Source organism: Lissotriton helveticus, chromosome 6, assembly GCF_964261635.1.
Source record: "Lissotriton helveticus chromosome 6, aLisHel1.1, whole genome shotgun sequence".
NCBI classification, from domain to species: Eukaryota; Metazoa; Chordata; class Amphibia; order Caudata; family Salamandridae; genus Lissotriton; species Lissotriton helveticus.
The window spans coordinates 774,126,883-774,148,247 of NC_136067.1; the positions used below are offsets into that span (position 1 = coordinate 774,126,883).

At 44.0% G+C, this 21,365-nt stretch overlaps 1 protein-coding gene across 4 annotated transcripts in view; it reads left to right on the top strand.

Moving 5' to 3' along the window:
* RRAGD (Ras related GTP binding D) overlaps positions 1 to 21,365 on the top strand; it is a 197,754-nt gene that overhangs the window by 112,553 nt on the left and 63,836 nt on the right. For all 4 annotated transcript variants that reach the window (XM_078648275.1, XM_078648274.1, XM_078648276.1 and 1 more), the window contains exon 3: positions 907 to 1,106. In XM_078648275.1, the coding sequence (XP_078504401.1) occupies positions 907 to 1,106 (200 nt within the window). The remainder of the gene's footprint in view (positions 1 to 906; positions 1,107 to 21,365) is intronic.

The following is a 21,365-nucleotide window of genomic DNA, read 5'->3' on the forward strand; positions in this document are numbered from 1 at the left end:
AAAACTTTGGTAAAAGCTCTGGCTTGGGCTCTGCCTCAGCTATCCCACCATCCTTTAATTGTGGTGATGATAGCCAGCAAGCCAAGGAGATGGAGAGATACTCGCTTCAAAGAGGAATTGGAGGAGGCGGGTGCAGGAGATTGCCCATTGCTGCACAAAAGCTGCTAGAGTTAACATTGAGCCACTACTTAATCCCCTTGTGGCAGAGGTCTGATGACTCTGAGATCTGCCCTTATATTCTCTGCCAAATTGTTTATGGCGTTTGGGGGCCTTGCTGGGAAAGGAAATACAACTTGGCTCAGTCTGTTACCCCTGTGATTTCCATGCTGTATTGGTCAGGGTCTAGTTTTTCTGATGACACAAAAGGCACTGACAGTCAGTGTTCCCTATAAGGTACTCAGAAAAAAGACTTCCAAAAGTGGGTACCCATCTTGCTGCCCACTCTGAGACCCTTCAAAGACAGTGGAATTTATGGTACTCATCATCAACCACATCCCAGCATTGCCTTGAGATTTACAGCATGTTCTGGCCCTAGGTTCACTGTTTAGACAGTAATGTACACATGCTCAAGGCCATGCTGAGATATGGGCTGTTCGTGCCTGTTTGAAGGCCACAAGGGATTCAGTCCTTGCTAGTGTGAAAACCAACTCACTGGGCACACTGACCATCATATTCTTCAGGTACCATCAGGTACTTTTTAGGAGGCAACGAAGAAGCGTTAATGAGCCATCCCTAAACACACCTCAAGACCGTGAGACCTTCAAGCAAGGTGATGAGCAGGTCATGCTTCCTTTCTACGGACTATGTCAGTGAATGTATCTTCTCACATTGGTTGACTTTCCATAAAGACTGGTGATTTTAGGTAGTTGATACTAAGAAAATCTGACCATATCGTTTCTTTTGCAGGATGATTACATGGAGGCCCTGGCTAGGTTACACCTCACTGTGACAAGTGCATACAAAGTGAACCCTGACATCAACTTTGAGGTGTTTATTCATAAAGTTGATGGGCTGTCTGATGATCACAAGATTGAAACTCAGAGAGACATTCACCAGCGAGCAAATGACGACCTGGCCGATGCGGGGCTGGAGAAAATTCACCTCAGGTAAGATGCTACCTTCTTTAAAAACAAAGAGAGAAAGCAGAGAATAAAATGAACCTGCTAGACTGAGGTCGGCTGGCAGGAAGTGTAGAGTGCTGGATTAAAGAGGCATTAGATGGAATCCAGGCTAAGAATCCTTGCTAATGAACAACCCTGGCAATTGACAGCACCAGTGGCAGACCCTTAGGAACAACTTCGTTCCGTAGAATATAGTGTACTGTTTTGACGAGGAAGGGAGTTTTTGCTAGTCCAGTGAAATTCGTTCTGGGGAACAGAACTACCGGGTTTGAGATCACTCATATTTACATAGTGGCTCAGTTTGCTGCATGTAAGAGGACATCTGCATCTGTTTTTATTGATCCTTATTACTGAGTTCTGCAGGCTATTTCCTCGACTTCCAGAGTGGAGTCATTCTAAGTCCATCCACTTCCACCTTTGACTAATGAAATATTGAGAGGATGTTCTGTGCCACAATTTACGTCAGTGTTTTCTTTTTTAGGATCAGAATGGAATCTTATGCATTTCATAATGGTAAACATGACCGAACTAGACAAAACTTTTTAAATGACCTTCATTGTTTATTACTATAAAAAAAAAGTCAACTGTCTGAGCAAGTAAAGACTTTACACTTTATAAATATTCTGGGGATTGTTCGGAATTTTATGACTTCAACAAAACATTTAGCATATTTTTTCAAGGAAAGTATAAGTATTTTAAAAAGAATAAGCAGCATTGTTTATAGTAATTTTACTGAACTAATACATATATTAAGTACGGCGTTAGATGCAAACATTGTTATGGTTTACTTTCTTGAACAACTGCAATAGTTATCTGTGATTTAGTCCTCTGTATTTACCCATTGATTTTAAGTGTTTGCTTAGCTTTGGGATATGTATGAGCCTGGATTGATAAACCTAGGAAGGAGCATTTCTGATGGGGATTACTGGTTTCTCGCCCTCTAGCGGTCACAGGGGATGCCACTCCCTTCTCAAGGAAGATGGTACCTCTTCCCCCTCTCAGGATAAAGGGAATGGTCCATTCTTGAGAACATACCACTAATTCTCCATCTGTTTCAGTGGGTTGTCTAAGACGCTATAGCTGCAATGAGTTGTATGTTGGAACAAGAACTGCCAGTAAGTGGCGGCTCCTCCGCTATGACGGATGAGCCTCGCCCCACTGAAGCAATGTGAAGAAGAAACATAAAATGATAATAACTTTAAGTTATTGTTATTTTATGCTTCGTGTCCTGTTGTTCTGTGGGCGGGCAGGTGGTGAGGGCTGCTCGGAGCAGGGGAGGAGTGGTTTGCCCACTCCTAAGTGCGCAATGACTGTTTGGTCGTCCCTTTTGGGCCACCCAAACCAGTCATGCACACTTTCTTAATTCTCCATGCAGGCTGCATTACAGCCTGCATGGAGAACATGCCCACCCCTCCAGCCCCTGGATGAGCACAGTGTCATGGCGCTGAGACTAAGCACAACGATGCATTGCAGCGTTGTGATTGGTGAAGGGGAGGGAGACTGGCTGCCTGCTTTCTGTCCCTGGAGTCAGAGACAGGAGAGCAGGAGCAGAGACACAGGACTCGGCCTAAAGGTAAGTTTAATATTTTGTATTCCCCCCACACAACACCCCCACGGTTCCCCCTCACACCCGACTCCCCACACACGAGCCATGCCGGTCGCCACTGCTGCCAGTACAACAAATAGCTTAACAGCAATGATTGGTTACAACCAAAATGCCTATACCACAAAGTCTGTTACAACTAATGTTTCTACAACAGATATGCCTTTACCACATATTTTATAGGTAAGTATAAACTCTCTATATATGTTATAGGTAAGTATAAACCCTATATATATGCGCAGCGGAAATGCGTCCTATCCGGTGAGGCCTGATTAAATAATCTGATGCTGATCCTTTTCCGGCCCAGCGTGGGGTGGGTGGGTGCGTGTGTGTGTGTGTGTGTGTGTATATATTTTATATACATATACACACACACATATATTTTATATACATATATATTTTATATACATATATATATATATATTATATATATATATATATATATATATATATATACACACACACATTTTTCTGGTAAAGGCATATAAAACTCATAACCATCCTAAAAAAATCCCTTACCTCTCAAAAACTAATACCCACCATAAACCCTAAAAATTACTCTGCCACCAAAAAAAACCCATACCCACTATGAATTCTAAAAATTCACTTGCCACCCAAAAAACAATACCCACCCTAAATCCTATAAATTCCATTTCCGCTCAAAAAACTATATCCACCCTAAACTGTAAAAATTCCCTTACCACCCAAAAACCCATACCCACCCTACAAAATGTACCTGCTACCCAAAAACCCATACCCACCCCAGACATTCCCGTACCGCCCAAAACCCCATACCCACCCTAAACCCAAAAAATGCCCTCCTTAAACATTCTACACATACGAATATATGTATAATATATAATATATATACACACACATGAACACACACACATATATATATTTAAATACTTTCTACTTCCCTGCAAAATACTTACATTTACCAGGATTTTGTGGTAAAAGGCATCTGTGGTTAAGGCATATCAGTTGTAAAAACAAATTGTTGTAAAAGACTTTGATTAAGGGTTTTTCGTGCGAAAGGCATCTCGTTGTTTAGCCTTCAGGCTGCTTCCTGGAAAAACTTGAAGCTCACACCAAACAAGATAGCGAAGATATTTAATTAGCAGTCAGCACATACAGAAAAGGTCACACATTCAATCGCCTTTGCTCTCAGTGGCAAAGATACAAAGTGTGCCCCTGTTACATTAAGTGAATGAAGAAAGACCAAACCACATCTATTTATTTATTTATTTAGAGTTTTTATAGAGTGGAAACTTGACCTGTTAAGGTATCAGACCGCTTTACAGGAATCAGCAGTATTAGACAACAGACTTGGGAGGGGGCTGGCTAGGGGATAAAAGGACAAGCAATTACATTTACATTTATGAGAAACGAAGGTCCCTGGGTCCATGGAGGGATGCCCGGAAGTTCAGAGTGTATAGTGTCAGGGTACTCCAGGGGGATGCGTTAGACGGAAGTAGAGCAATGTCTCTGGATGAATAGAAGGCAAAATGTAGGTGAGGAATTTGGCTACATCTGTATACATTACTCAAATTCTTTGCTTTTCCATTACTATTGACAGAAAAAAATATATTTTTTTCTGTGTGAGGAAAGGAGCGAGACATTTTGATTGAGTGCATACTCTTGTGCCATCTGTTCATTTATAAGACATGGGTTATAGTCATGATAATGGAGGGGGTGAGAAGAGAGTAGTGAAGATCAGTCCACACAAAGATGCAGTCCATCAGTGTTGCTTGTAGTAACATTCCCTCGGAGGGGTTTAGATTAAAGAATAAGGAGTGAAGAGGGTAACGTGTGCCTCCTAACACAGAGGAGGCTGTCTAAGTAGATCACATCCGTGGATGGTCTGCAAAGGCACATTCCAGAGCCGATGCAGTGGAGGGCTAATTCAGTTATGCTTTCTCTCTCCAATCATTAGACAGAAATTCAAAAAGTTAGACTATATTAGTTCAAAGTGTATATTATAGAAATCCATAATGTGATATATGATTACACAGTTATACATAATACAACTGCATATAAATAGGCTGTCCTGTTTTCAGTTTCTATTTTTGGTAAATTCTGGTGGGGTTTTTTCAGTTTTTCCGATACCTTAAAAAAACAGTGGTGGTCAGTGGTTACACATTTTCGTGCCATTAAAAACAACAGAAACAGTGTTTTTCCGGTGTTTATGGAATTTTTATTTAATTGTAATTATTGCTTGCTTTCTGCACTGATAGTGCATGTGTCTAGATAGCATGTGCACAGGGTATATGAGGTCCAAATACATTTTACTGCATCAGAATGGACTACAAAGTCAATAGCATTCTTCATTAACTCTGAAGATTGTAAAGATGCTTTCAGCATACCATCTAGCAAGTGACAAGGATCTCTTAACAGGCAAGTACTTCAGCTCAGGTATCGATTTTGACAGGCCATCATACATCTTTTTCATCTACGTAGCTGAATTACTGCAAATACAAACAATGTCACTCCAATCTTTATTGAACTTGGTAGGAACTTTTTTCAGCAGCATTCCATGTTTACCAAATGTCTGGTGTCATGTTGTCACCACTATCTCAGATGAATGTTTAAAGCCTGGGGTGTTTGGCAATTCACTTACAATCAATACTCGCTAGAAAAGGGAGCTGATGTATCAAATGATTTCACCCCTTCTCTGTCTGTGGGTAAATGTGATGGCACATATTAGGAAAGATTCTTATGAAACCAGCCATTTTACCTATCAGTGAAATCAAATGTAGCCAAAATATCAAATAGGATTTTGTTATGTCCCAATTCTCTACAATTTACAAAATAACTAAATAAGACCCAAAACATGATTCTAAACACTGCATCTTTAGACCAAAGACTGCAAACTGGAAAAAGCAGAAGGAAGAAGAGACAATGTTTTAGTGACATCCCTAGACAACAAAACTCAATCAGAATAATGTTAGTCAGTCTTTCTTGATGCTACCTTTTATTACAAAGTTACATTGCATTGGCCCCTTCAGGAAGAAATAAAAATTACTTTTTCACTTATCTTTTCCTTTCTTTGAATGACACTTAGTTTATTGTTGCAAAGGTGTTTTTTCTGTGTTTATATGTTTACACCGGTGATGGCTATTTTCCTTTCGGTGGTGTTTTATCAGTTATTATAGGTTTAAACCTAAAACTAGTTACCCTACATATAAAATATGATATACAGCCAATATGAAATCTATAAAAGTCTCCACTGACCAGCACCCTCCACCAAAAAAACTGAACATCATATGGAGGCTCCAGAAGAGGGGAGGATGAGAGATCCTGTCCCTCTGCAGGGCACAAATGTACTATGGGATTGTGGGTACGGGAGGGCAAAAGTTGGAATGAGTTTTAATTTGCACTCACCCCCTCTTGTGATTGCACAAGTAGGCAAGGTGTGGCACCCTCCTGTCCACTCTCCCACCTCCACTCTGCTCAAGCACATATCAGATAACCAGGACAGAAGGCTGGCAAGCGCATACCAGGATGTGGTTCCATTTTCTCTAGGTCCCCTCACTCAAGCCCAAACATTGCAGTCTTACCTATGTGGCTGGAAATGTGTTAGACATTGGGAAGGAGGTTAGAAGGGGCTTATGTGCCCCATAATTTCTCCTATGTCCCGACACAAGAGAAAGATTGGGCGGTGAAAGCTGTAAGTACGCGTGGAGAAATTATATATTCTCCCATTATTCTATGCCGATATAAGAAGGAAAAGAAGAGAAGAGCTAAGAGAAAAGAATGGAGGAAATGGATGATTGAGGAAGGAAGAAAAAATGCAGAGAAGTAGGCAGAGGAACTTGGAGGTATAATGAAATAAGAATGGGAAACCAGAGGCCCAGAAGTATGAAAAATGCACAGATCTTAGGCACACAGAGGTGAAGCACAGAAGTTGAAGACACAAAGGTGAGAAGACTGGACAGAAGCATCTGAGGCAAATAGATGAGTGATAGAGAGCTTGCATTGGCAGAGGTGTAAGAGAGGAGTCGGTCTGAGACACAGCTGAAAGTGTAATAAACATATGAGGAACGTAGGTTTAAAAGCAAGATCAAAGCACTGAGATGATTGAAAGCGGCCTCACTGGAGCAGCATTGAGGTAAGAGAAGATTGGCAATACAGACATGCGAAAGAAAGAGATTAGACGCATACAGGAAAGAGAATGTGAAAGAGATGTCGGAGGCACAGTGGTAAGAGAGTGAGATCAGACACCCAGATGCAGGAGTTAGAAAGAAGAGACATTGAAGTAAGAGTGAGATAAGAGAGTGAAAGACACAAGGAAACTAGTGGCGAGGGAGCAATAGGTTGCAAGATATTATAGAGAAAGATCACAGAAGATAGGTTTGAGAGCACAGGACACTGAGCACAGCACGAATCAGAGAACAAATTGTAATAGTGTATTTGTCTTTTATAACAGTTCAAAACATAACATAAAATCAATTTCAAAACATAATCATGACACTTCAACAGTAGTGTCCTACTACATCTTAGTGTATCTCTTAGTCTCAAAATGGACTGAAAAAAGATCAGTAAGTGGGAAGTTTTTAAATAAAAAGCTATGGATGGCATTATATCAAGAGCACCCATGTGACTATTTAGACAGTGGTATTATGCATCAACACACCATACTTCTTTAACAGTGGTCAAAGTATATATTTGCAGGGCAACATAACAGAGAGCAATCTAAAAAATTGCTTACAATGAACTTAATGACCACACATTTCCTTCCCATGATTTTTTCACTGACATCAACCATTTGATTTGCTAAGATGGATTTGCACCAATACATTTAATGTTTGGGTGCTTTTATTGCACAAAATTCAGTCTATGAAAATCCATATGTTCGTGGCATATGTAGCTGTAGATACACATGCTCTGCATACTCTTGCCATCTAGTGTTGGGCTTGGACATGTACAACGTATTTTTTTTTAAGAAGTCTTTCGAGTCACAAGGTTCAGTGACTCCTCCAATGGCTGGTAACGCGCATGGGCATTGCCTACATTGTTAGATTGTTTTCTTCTGCCTTAGAGTTCGGAGGAGTGTCGCTAAAGCTCTGAGTCGATGCAGCTCCTCGTCAGGGCTTCTGGTGCTTTTGCCTCTGTTGGCATTAAACATTTGTGTTCTTTCCACTTTTCTCGACTTTCTCATTTCCGCTGGTATCCATGTTCATGATATTTTCAACGCTTCATTCTTGGCCTTGCCCCCCCCCCCTCAGGTCCTTCTCCTCGGTCACCCTCCTCGATAATGTACAGGCTGTAATGGAAAGGACCCCTTGTCCAGAGAGGCACACTAAGTACTCATGGCAAGATCATCTGGTCTGTGACCTCAGTTTGTCACCAGAGCACGGTGACACCTCCTGCTCCACCCGTCTCCCACTTTGGTCCAAAAAGACCCTAGAGTACTGATGTGGTCGGTGCCTCGCTTGATAGAAGATGGCGCAGTGGCAAAACGAGGACGCTCTGCATCTTCGGGGAAGACTTAAAGGGGAAACAGGTGCTTTCACCTCCACTGTTCAAACTGTTGCATGGAGTAGAGTTCTTCATAGAACTCTGATGCCAAAGATCAGCCACCCCCACCAGGCCAATGCCTGAAGACATCAACCATGAGAACTATATCCTACCACCAAAAACAACCAGTCAACCACCGCCCCTCAGGGGGTCAGGCATCAAGTCCACTACCAGTCCAACAGTCTTTTGGGTCACTGCTGCATTACAGCCTTAGTAGGTACCGACACAAGGCTTCGGAGTAGACTCCGAGCACGACGCTAAAAACAACCACAAAAGACACAGCCTTCCTCAGTGCCACCAGCACTCTCAACACCTTCTGGTTCCTCTATGCCAGGGCAGACTGGTTCTTCAGAGTCAAAGCATCATTCGAAGTCCAGACCGGCTTAGAAGCTGAAAGTCTCTGCACCCTCTCGATCTTCTATGGGGCATGCTTCAGAGGGCTCTGAGATCTTGACACCTCCATTCTACAGCCTCTTCAGGAGGAGCTGGAGAAGTAGGCAGAAGAGAAGATTCATCCACCCACAAACTGGCAAGATTTCTTCCAAGCTGCCAACGACGGTGCAGGACACTGTTCCTCGCACGAGAAAGCTTACCTTCATGTAGCAGCTTACACCACAGCCTCCCCACCTCCCAAGCTGAGGAAGCATCGAGACAGGGACACTAGCCCTTTTCCCACTCATTCCTCCATTCCTTCTCCTCCTTCCTCTCCTCCTAAAATTATTCTACCTAAGATACCTACCCCTCCACTTAAACCCTTCCACCACAAAGGCCACCTCCTCTATCCTCACCAGAGGGGTCCCCATAATCCTCTTATGGGGATGGCTGTCCCCTAGAGCCTACAAACCCATATGATTCCCCATAGGACCTTGGATCCCCGGATGATCATGATGCTGTACTCCGAGGTGATAACAACACTTCTGATATTACCTTGCATCATGAGGTCATTAACAGAACAGCCACCTTTCACATGGTGGAGTGACACATCATCACAGAGGAGAATGACTTCCCGGTGGCAACACTCTCACACACTCCTCGCTCAACGTAATAGCTACCCATTCTAATGGGTCTGTTAAAATCCACTCAAGATGTCTTTATAGACCCTTTTGGGGCTGAATAGTCATACCCAGCGTTGACCAAAAGAGCAAGACTTCCCTTTCTGATCCACGTTACATTGGGGGCAACTTCCTCCAGATTCTCTGGTTGTGCATACTGCCTGTAATCGTGCAAATGCGCGGGGTACTGGGGACTCCGCGCGACCTGACAAAGAAAGTAAAAAGATTGATGCAGTGGGCAAACGGGTGGCTACTCAGTCTGCCACCCATTGGTACATCATGAACTCGTTCGGCCTACTCTGTAGGTATGACCGAGCACAGTGGGATGAAATGGGAGACCTTATACAACACCTCTCGGATCAGGACAGGCGAAAGGCTCAGGAGCTCGTAGTGGAGGGCCAAACCATCTCCAACAGAACTGTTAGGTGTGCTCTAGACAAGGTTGACACTACTGCAAGGAGTATTAACTCTACTGTTCTAATCCACCAATATTCCCGGCCCATTTCTTTGGCTTTAAGCCAGAAGCCCAGCACCACATGATCAACATGCTCATGGGGAACACTTCTTTGGGCTTCAAGTTGATCAGATGCTCCAGAAGATCAAGATGGATAAGAACACTGTCAAGGCAATGGGAGTTCTTCAGTCCTCATTGCCCAGTGGCTCCTTTCATCTTTTACAGTTCAGTGGTGGCAACAAAGCATCCTCACCAGAGGCTTCCACTTCATACCAGAGACAACTTCAGTAGAAGCAGATATCTAGTAGTTATTCCAGAGGTGCATGTATGGTACATGATTACATTGGCAGGGACAGAGGTACTGTGGCAAATGGAGCTGCTCCCGCCAAAAAGTGACTTTCTCCCTCTTCCCCCGACCACGATACACCTGTTGGAGGACACTTGTAGCAGTTCTTTGTACAATGGTAAAACATCCCCCAGATCAATGTGTGATGTCTATTGTAGAAAAGGGCTAATGCCTGAAACTCGCTGCTCCACCGCCAACACCCACCCACAAGCACTCCCTCTTCACAGTACACCAGCACCTCCTCAAGGAGGAAATGGACGCGCTATTACTCAAAGAGGCCATAGAACCTGTGCCACCACACCAAAGCGGTTTACTGCCAACGTAGGCAAATCTCACCTCCAACCCCTTCAGATGCAGCCCTACCTAAGGCCAATTCTAAATGTGGTCACTGAAAAGGCTAATCCCAGCCCCGCACGGGTTCAAGCTTTCTGCTGCCTCGGTTTCAGCCAGATCACCAGCTAACAGGACAATCATGTGCCTCCTTGACATGATGCCCTCATGCATTGCCATTGTTCTCAAAGCTCAGTTACACATGCGTCTGCTTCAAGAGTGTCGAGTAGCACAATGGTCACAAGTAGAGGGTCTCTACGAGAATCTAGTGTTTATTTGGGCCAGCACCCATCGCTCTCTGCATGGTAGAACAGCAACAACTTGTTGCAGGGCAGGCCCTTTCTAAACCCAGTTTCCCAAGTGACCATCACCACGAATGCCTCTCTCATAGGGTGGTTGGTGCATTTCAAGGATATGACCATTCAAGGCATGTAGACACACCTTCCACATAATTTATCTGGAACTACTGGCATTCCAACTGTCTATCAAAGCTTTTTTCTACCACATCCATCACTAAACAGTCCAGGTCATAACAGACATGTACTAATTTCGTAAACAAGGGGGCACACATTCTCCCCAGCTCGCGGCACTAGCAGAGAACATTTGGGTTTGGCCGATCCTCCACAAAGTACATCTGCTAATGGAGTACCTTACGTGAGTGGACAACGACTTTGCAGACTTGCTCAGCAGAAGGCGTCAACAAGTCCCTGAGTAGGAACTCCACTCAAAGTCCTGCTCCCATTCTTCTAGCGATGATGGTTCCTCAACATTCATCTGTTTGCAACTGATGAAAACGCCAAATGCCCAAGCTTTGTCTCCAGGTTTTCACATCCACAGTTCATGTGTAGTGCACTATGGATAAACTGGACATTGATATTTGCCTGTACTTTTCCGCCTCTCCGACTTCTTCCATTTGTGTTACGTCGCAGGCTGGGGCAGATGTCCCTCACACTTATCCTGGTGGCTCCCACGTGGGCCGGACATCCCTGGTTTACAAGCCTTCTACAGTCATCCGTAGTCCTGCACAAGAAGCTTCTTAACAGGCCAGATCTTCTCACTCAACACCAGGGCACCTTTAGAAACCCAGATTCCAAGCAGCTCAACCTAGCGATTTGTCTCTTTGGGTCCTAGAGTTTGGCTACCTCAATCTGCCTACTGAGTTTAAGTCCATTCGCAAAGAGGTCCACCGTCCCACTACTCGGGCCTGCTATGTGGCCGTGTGGAAGACTTTCGTCTACTACTGCCTACCCAAGCATATCGATCCACTCAAGTCAGCAGTGCACAAAATAGTCTGCTATCTGTTTCACGTGCAATGCACAGGTCTAGCCTACACTTACATTTGTTTGCACTTGGTATACTTGCAGTACAGGGAACATTATTATTTAGAGTACCCATCATTAAGGCCTTTATGGAGGTTTTTAAAAGGGTTATTACCCCCTCCCCCCACCACCCCTTACCGTTTACTCAGTGTAGTCCTCATTAGGGTCATGGAATTCCTCCATTGGGCCCCTTCATACGTGCCCTCTCTAGTTTTGGTTATGGAAGGTACTGTTTCTAGTGGCAATCACTTCTCTCAGGCCAGTAGAGCTATCCCCCTGTTCATAAGGAACGAAGCCTATTTAGATATACCAAATTATCAAGAACTTAAGTACCTATCTTGCGTATACTTTGGCTATTGAATCAAGAAATTAAATTAGGCTATATTTTGAAGGGTCATCATTGTCCCCTTTAATATATATAGGCTAAATGACAGCACCCCACCACGAGTCCTTAACTATACTAGTTGCCCATCTTAAAAATGGGATAATATTAATGCCCATCATTTCGGTTTAGAACAGTAACCACTGAAGGAATGGTGTCAGGACTACTTGCCCTAGATGGACTCATCAAAGTGGTTATATCTTCCACAGATTCTTCCTTTATAATCCCATTTTATTCCTAGCAGTCACATCAGTTCACAAGCAGCATTAATTTCTTCCTGATTCTAGGCCTTTGAATAAGTGTTTGGGGTAGGGGACTCAAGTTGCCCCTGGTACTACACATTCTAGAGATAAGGGGTTTGTTGGTATACCTCTAGCTGCAATACCTCGAAACTGTTTTGAATCACTTCTTGTAATTATTTAATCCCAGTTATCATGATAAAATCAAGCCTTTCTTTCTCGAATCAGTACACATTCCTGGTTAAACCACATTTTAATCCTTATATTCATCTCTTTGCCTTGATTTGGTTACTTAAAGGGATAGTTGTAGTTATAGAGTCCACCACTTTGTACCTCAGGGTGGCATACCATTTGAAAGAAGTGTCCAATATTTGTTGGGATCAAATTATCAAGTTGAAGAAAGATTGGCTAGGCCGGTACTTCCCAATATTTTTAGAACCACAACTTAATTTTTAGAACAACAGATTTTGGTAACGCATTAACTTTAGTGGACACGAGGTGGGCTTTTTTTTTATGTAACTAAAGCATCATGTGGTAGCGCACGGTCATTTGCAGGCTGCACATTTTCCATCAACCTAGCTACAAGATTTATACACCTACACACTTTTACTGATAAAACTATACTGCACTATATTGCGCACAAATGATAATTTGTGGAAATCAAGTTTAAGTGAATATTTAACATTTGTGCATCACCAAGTAAATTGTCTTTATTTTTAAACTCTTTTTATTCGTTTTATAATCAAAACATTTACCAGTAAATCCCACCATTTTTGACATTTCACACTGAAAAAATCTTGTGCGGATATAACAGTACCATTAGTCCAGGTCTCTGTATTCTTGCCCTGGACCCCAGACCTTCTCAAATGTCATCGGACAGCCCCAAGCCTTTTACACCATACGCTCTGCGTTCATACAACAGTCTATGCCCATTTTCCACTGTACCACGCATGGAGTCTTCCTGCTACCCCACCATCTTACAGTGTCCCGCAGTGCCACTGCCAGTACCGCATTATGTTATGTTATGTTGTGCATTTTAGCAGCGTCTGGTCACCCATATTCCCAGTGGTTCAGTGATGGTCAGGTTTTCTTCTATTACTCTTGACAGGCCTCCACTCACTCCAACCAGAATGTTTGTATTTTTGGACAGTCCCAGAGTGTATCCAAAAAGGTGCAGCTCTGGCTGCAGTTTCCCAGGCATTTCTCATCTCCAACACTATCCATGCGGAGGAGATAGTGTTGTATGAAATATTCCCAGTGCAATATGTTCAATTGCACCAGTCTGAAACTGGATCTAATAGCAACCGCCCACAGGCATCAGAGTGCCTCTCCCCAATCATTGTCTGAAAGCCGTCCCACATCAACGTACCACCTGTCTCTCAGTTCTGTGAGGGGTGGCAGACAGTTTGAGAGTAGTGTCTGATAAATCTGGGAAATTGCGTATCTGTTGAGGTGGCCCCAAGGTTTCTGAATTTCAGAGGGGTTTGTTTCGCTATCTCCTGGTACGCCTCCTTGTATCCCGGAGAGCATGTCGGACCTGCTGCTATCGAAACATTTGGAAATCCACCAGGTCAAACTGCCTCTGCAAGTTCCTCAAAGGACAAGAGGCACTGTGGACCCTAAATATCCCAGAGTTTGACTATGACAATCATATCCCACTGTGTTTTGCACTCTAGTCCCCAGAGCTCTCCCAGGCCCACGAGTCCCACAACGGGTGCTCCAGCATTAGCCACTCCTCCCATCCCATTTTGGTCATGGACACCTTCCATGCGTTAACTACCAGGTCTGTTCAGAAGGGGTCTCTTTTCGGACAGGTCCCGTCATTAAGCTGTCGAATGTATCTGTACAGGGCCATGGAATCCCTATCAGCCTGTATCAAGGGTTTTCGTTGATGGGTGAACGTCCAGTCATTCACCACTAGTAGATGAGCTGCCCTGTAGTAGAGACGTAGATCTGAAAGCGCCAGCCCTTCTTCACAGGGACCCCATGTCAGCTTTTGCAACGCAATCCATAGTGTCTCTCCGTCCCATAAGAGTGTGCAAGTTACACTATCCACAGCTCAGAAAAAAGGGTTCCAGAGCCTCATAGAGCATGATCTGCAGTTAGTATAGGAATTTGGGGAGTGCAGTCATTTTGTAGAAGGACCTCCAATGACATGCATATGTGCTATAGCACTCCAAAACTAGACCCAAGTTGGCTCTCTGGAATTTCGTTGGGTCCACAGTCACCTGGATTCCCAGGTATTGGAAGCCCTCTGGGGACCATTGCAGCGGGCGCGACCAGCCTATGGGTGGAGTCCACCTCAACAGAAGAAAGGCCACAGACTTGTGCCAGTTGATACTGATCCTAGAGAACTCCCAATAAATGTCCAGGATTTCCACGGTGCTGGCAATGGAATGCAGGAGGTCGGCCAGAAAGAGCAATATGTCATCTGTGTACAGGGAGATAATATCCTCCCAATTTGGGCTCCACTGAAGTCTACTTAACTAGGTGTCCACTTGCACCCAGCATGCCAGGAGTTCTATAGTCAGAACAAACAGTAGCGGAGAGTGCTGGCACCCCTGCATTGCCCCCGTCCCAGTGTGAATTCTCGTGAGAGGCAGCCATTGATCTGCACTCTTGCTATTGGCTTTGTGTATAGGAGACAGACTCAGGATGTAAACTCCGTGCCAAACCCCATCTTAGCTAATATGACAAATAAGAAGTGCCATTCGACAAAGTCGAAGTCCTTCTCTGGATCCAAAGACACCAGGACTGCAGGCTCCCCAAAGGTCCACTTCCTAGCTAGCACCTGAAAAGTCACCATAGATTATGGCGGGTGAAGTGCATGGGTATGAATCCCAACTGGTCGGGTCCGATCAATTTATCAATCACTTGCAGGAGGCAATTAACTAGTATTTTGGCTAATATTTTTGCCTCGGTTTTCAGTAGAGTTATTGGCCTGTAAAAGGCACACTGCTCTGTGGGCCCGCACTCTTTCAGGATAAGGGCTATGGTCACCATTCTAATGTCTAGGGTAAACATCCCTTCCCTCTGGCCTCACACAACATTTTTCGGATCGGGCCACTCGCGTCTATAGAATTCCAGGGGAAAGCCTTTCAGCCCAGGCAACTTCCCTTTCTTAAGCTAGTGAATTGCCTCAGTGATTTCTAAAACACTGATTTACATCCCTGGGCCCAGGCAAACTGTCTTGATTTTGTTTTGATCCTATTAACCCCTTCGGTGCTGGCAGGATTCCCCCGCTGTGCTGGGGGGCGGGGGGCGCGTACAGCGCCCTGGTGCTCATGACAAGCTCAGCTCGTCATGAGCCACGGCGCTCCGGTGCTCATGACGAGCTGAGCTCGTCATGACCACGCCCGTGCCAATGGAACGCTCAGCACAGCAGGGGAATCAGCCCAGCATGCGAGCGTTCCATCTAACGGCGCGGTCATGACGAGCTCAGCTCGTCATGAGCACCGGAGCGCCGTGGCTCATGACGAGCTGTGCTCGTCATGAGCACTCAATTTATTTATTTTATTTATGCGATTTGTATAGCGTGAACAAATGTCCGAGGGCGTCTCGGCGCTGTGGACAGAGCAGGGTGTGAGTTGAGGGGGGAGATTTATTGGTTGAAAAGCCAGGTTTTAACTCTTTTTCTGAAGATGATCAGGGTAGGGGCTAATCTGATGTCAGGGTCAAGGGAATTCTAAAGTTTAGCTGTTGATACTGTGAAACTGCGATCGCCCCAGGTGACAGTTCTGGTTCGAGGAACCGTCATGATGAGTGTATTCATTGATCGAAGTGATCGTTTTGGGACGTGAAATGCAAGGGGTTTTAGAAGAAAATGCGGACCTTGTTTTTGCGTGGCTTTGAAGGCGATGCAGAGGGCTTTGAACTTTATTCTGTTCTTTAATGCTAGCCAGTGATAGCCTTTAATGATGTGGGCAATGGGTTGAAACTTGGGGGTACCAGATAGCATCCTGGCCGCAGCGTTTTGTATGGACTGTAGCTTTTTGATGCCTTTGAGTTGGGCATTAAGCAAAAGTCCATTGCAATAGTCCACTGAGGACATTACAAAAGCGGTGACCAGGGTCTTGCCAGAGTTGGGGGGAAGATAAGGAAGAATCTTTTTTATGGCTTTTAACTTGAAAAAAGAGGAGGATACGATGGAGTTTATATGTGCGGAGAAGGTGAGTTAATCGATGAGAACACCTACATTTTTTACCTTGGTGACTGGGAGGGGAGGAGGGCCTAGATCAGTGGGCCACCAAGCATTAGGCCAGGTAGGGACAAGCTTGCCAAAAGTGATGACCTCCGTTTTGTTGGAGTTAAGTTTGAGACAATTTATTGTCATCCAATTGCTGATGGCCAGCATGCCCTGTTGGAAATTGGCGGCAATTTTATCTCCATTGTCTTTTATGGTGAGAACCAGTTGGTGTCGTCTGCGTAGGATGTTAGGCTCACCCCACAGTCCTTAATGACCTTTGCCAAGTCTGTGACATAGATATTAAAAAGGGTAGGACTGAGGGAAGAGCCTTGAGGGACACCACAGGGTAACGCCACTTGTGCAGATTGGAATGTTCCTAGCTGAACCGTCTGAGTACGGTGAGCTAGGAAGGATGACAGGAGATCTTTAGCTTTGGCCTGGATGCCTATGGCGTTGACACGATCGATCAAGATTTTGTGATCGACCGTGTCAAAGGCCGCAGTGAGATCCAGAAGGATGAGCACCGCTGCTCCTCCTTGATCAAGGGCTGCTCTTATCTCATCTGTGGCCTTGATAAGGGCGGTTTCGGTGCTGTGGTGTTTCCGGAAGCCAAACTGGGTGTGATCGAGGAGGGAGTGTTCTTCAATAAATTGGGAGATTTGATGATTCATCAGTTTTTCGATGATTTTAGTGGGGAAAGGCAGACTGGCTATGGGTCGGTAGTTGTTGGAATCGTCTCCATCAAGGTGTTTTTTTTTTAAAAGAGGTTTGAGGAGGGTGTCTTTCCAGATTGCAGGGTATATACCGGAATTAAACATAGCATTGAAGATGTTAGTGAGTTGAGGTGGTATGATATCTAAAATCGGAAGGAGTATGGCTGAGGGACAGGGGTCCCTGGATGAACCTGATTTAATAGCGTTCATAGTTTTGGTAACCTGAATGGGATTGGTATTGTCAAACTGCAAAAAAGTAGGGTGACTTTTGGTGATCACAGAAGGGGGGGTTCTGTATTGGCATTGCCAGAGAATTGGGTGTAGATGTTATTTACTTTTTCAAAGATAAATGTGGCTAGGTTGTCGCAAAATGATTGAGATGGTTTGGGAGTGGATTGTGGGGGTAGGTGAGATAGTTTGGTTACAACCTGGTAAAGTTGTTTATTAGAGTTTTTTGCTTGCTCAATTTGAGATGAGTAATAGTTGCTTTTTGCTTGCAGGATTAAGAGTTTGTATTGGGTAAGCTCTTTTTTATAGATTTCCTTCTCTTCTCTGGAGTAGGTCTTTCTCCAGTGTCTTTCTTTATTCCTGCATATTTGCTTCTGCTGTCTAAGGGCCTCATTAAACCAGGGTGCTGAGGGTGTACTACGATTTTTAGATGTGTATTTAGTGGGAACTAATTTGTTAAAGGCGGTAGTGAGCCATTCTGAATACTCTCCGGCTGCTATGTCAGGATTGTGAGAAAGCTCAGTTATGGAAGAGGGGAGAAGGTCTCTGAGTTGCTGTTAGTCCAGGTTTTTCCATGGCCTAAAGGTATGTGAGGAACGAGTATTATGATCAGAATGTGGGGAGGAGTCGGATAAGATCGTGAACATAACCGCATGATGGTCTGTCCATCCTAAGGGAAGGATCTTAGTGATGTTTATATTTTTATCATTTGTGAACAGGCCATCTAGGGTGTGACCTGCATCATGAGTACTGCCTATTACCAGTTGCGTGAGACCTAGAGTAGCTAGGTCCGTCATGAGATTTTTGGTATCGTTATTTACAAAATTTTCTAGGGGAAAGTTAAAATCGCCTAAGATGGTGGTGGCATTGTCTGTAGTGAGGGACTCCATTGTTTCCACAAATGTGGTAAGAAATTGTGTTTTACTGCCTGGTGGTCGGTATAAAAGGATACCTTTAAAACGTTGGGATGGGCCTAAGGTGATAGAGAATTGCAGTGCTTCACATGTGGGAAGTGGGACTGGACTAAGGATAGTTTTGAGTGAGTTTCGGTAAATTATGGCAATTCCTCCACCCGTTTTTAGCTTTCTGTTCTGACTATCAGGAGGTCAGGTTCTGAAGAGGGGTTGGTCCACGTTTCGGTTATAAAAAGTAAGTCAAGTTTATGAGCACTAATGAACTCAGCGATTTCATCTTTGTGTTTACTTATAGATCGGGCATTAATGAGTGCAGCATGAATTTGTTTTGTGTTCGGTGAGGGTGAGGGTGGGGAACATGCATATGTTCGTTGTGGGGCCCTAAGTTTGTAATGGCAGCCTGGGCAGCTATTGTGAAAGTAGTAAGGGTTGTTAAGATTGAAATCAAAGTCGGGGCAATTGGTCAGTGGACGTAAGTTGAGGAGGGCTTGGCGATTGTAACCTAGAGTGGAGACTGATGTTGAAGGGCTAACCTGGCTTAGCAGTTTGGGCTGGACTGTTCCCATGAGGCGCAAGGTCAAGACTGATTTGCATATGTCCATGTCTAAACTGGGGTGGCATGGTGAGCAAATGAATGATGGATTTAACCCAGATCTCTTGACTGGGGGTGAATGTTTTGATTTGTTCTGCACTCCGTCCATCAATTGTGTGTCTTTTGTTTTTTCCAACATGCTTTGAAGCCTCTGCTCTATCAAGGGCAATTCATGAAGCATAGATTGAGCTGGGGCTTCATTTGACAAAACATTTTGGTCATTGACTCATCAGTGTATAATCCATCCTCAGATACTCCAAAGCAAAGGAGCACAGGTTTCGTAGGCGTTATAGTCTGCAGTTCTTGGTCTAACCTAGCCAATTTGGATTCTGGAGAGAGACTCTGTGAGTCAAAGGCTGTTAAACAAGGTGATGAGATCTGGTCCTCATTCCTCTGATCCCTCATGAATATCTAAGTTATCTGTAATGCCTGTTAAGGAAGATTTATTTATTGCATGCTGAGGCAGTAAAATCATTACCTCTGAATTTTATGATGGTTTAAAATGTTTGACTAAATCTCCTAGATGGAGCTAGATGGATATGTACAGATCTAAGAGTTATTCCCATCTGAAACTGGAGCATCATCTACCAACTCTAAGGAACTGGCAGACAGCTGTGTACTATTTCTTATTTCCATAGGTCTTAAAACTCTCTGTTGGAGCATGTTACATGTGATGCAGCCATTTCTCGAATATTTGACACTGTGAAACTTACTACCCTCTTCAAGGCATACTCAGCAAAACTGGGGAAAACATGAAGAAAAACAGGCAGCATTTTTCACCCCTGCACGTTGATACATTGCTTAGGGCGGTCGACCTCGAATTTGGGGAACTGGGTTCTAGTCTCGGCAATGACACTGAACAACCTGTGATTCTGAGCACATCACTTATTCTCCCCTTGCCTAACAAAAATAAAAAATGTGTCCTCACGTAATGCAACTGGTACTATGTAAGGCGCTCTAATACTCGATTTGGGTCAAGTTCGCGCTATAAAAAAAACTCTATAAAAAAAATAAACAATAAATGGGTGTGTTTGGGGAAATTCGGAATAACTGAATGTATACAGGTTTCTACGTGCATGGGTGCGTGAAAGGTGTGCTTCTGACAGACCGACATTTACTATCTCTCATGAATGCATGCACATATACAACTTTTTTGGGATGGCTCCATATATAGTTTATTTTATATTACCAAGAATGCCATTTCTCATATTGGGGAAAATGAAGGATTGTGAATTGTCTATGCCAATGGAAGAGGGAGGGTGGGGGGCTGAGGGGGGCATTATGTTTCTTAATGACATGCTTGTTTTGTGTTTGCAGAATAAAATACTAATAAAAATATTTTTTTTTAAAAAGAATGCCATTCCTCGCATGTAAGAGCTAGGCAGGGAAATTTTGCATCAGAAGGCCTTCGCTAGATGGGCCCTGTGGTGGATTGGCCATCACCGATGATGGTCAGCGGAGGCTCGACCTCTAAATGGCGCAGGGGAACCACCAATTTGGAAGAGCAGGAGCTTGTCTATTTACAGTTCTGTTCCGCCAATCTCTGAATGACACCCCTGTTGAAGAGGCGGCTTCTTGTTTCATATCTGACACATCTCTTGCTCTTCTAGCTGACTGTCCTTCCACAGCACACATTTAAGCCACTACGTCGCTCTTTTTCACTAAGCACTTGTTCAGAGCGCATGTGTTTTACAGCTCTCTCCCTCTTGTGTTTCTCTCCCCACCAAATAACTGGCCCCAATGCTCTCTCTTTGGTCTCTTCCTCATGAGTGTTCTCTGTCTCTTGTGTGCTTCTTCCCCTGGACTGTGTGTTGCCGTCTCCCTTATTTGCTTCTCCCCTTTCCCGCCGGTGTTGCTCTCTCACTTGTGTGCCCCTGCCTACTCTGCGTTGCTTTCTGAACCTGCCCCATTCATTCCCTTCACCCCTGTTGTTCTTTTTTAAAATATATTTTGGAGGACCAGGCTGGTCCTTCACACAAATACTTTTGTGCACTTACAATTTCTTAGATAAAAGAAATGGGTGCATAACCAATAGCAGCTGCGGCTTTGGACCTTTTTTTTCATTCATTACAGCATGGGTAAAAAGTATTGCTGTGTGTGGATGGTGTTCAGCATCGCCAGAAAGTATTGGCAAAGCCATTAGGTCTCAAAGATGAAGCCTTTTGGGTTTGCCGGGCTTTTGTTTTTTACATACCAGAAAAAAGAAGAAAAACAAAACCCCTCCTAAATGTTGACACCATATGCTTGCAATAACGTTAAATGTAAAAAACATTCACTGATGTGGCACATGTGCACTCGAGCTTGCGAGATTTAATGACTTTGAGTAGCGAGGTTATCCCCACCCCTCTTCTCCATTGGCTGTCCTC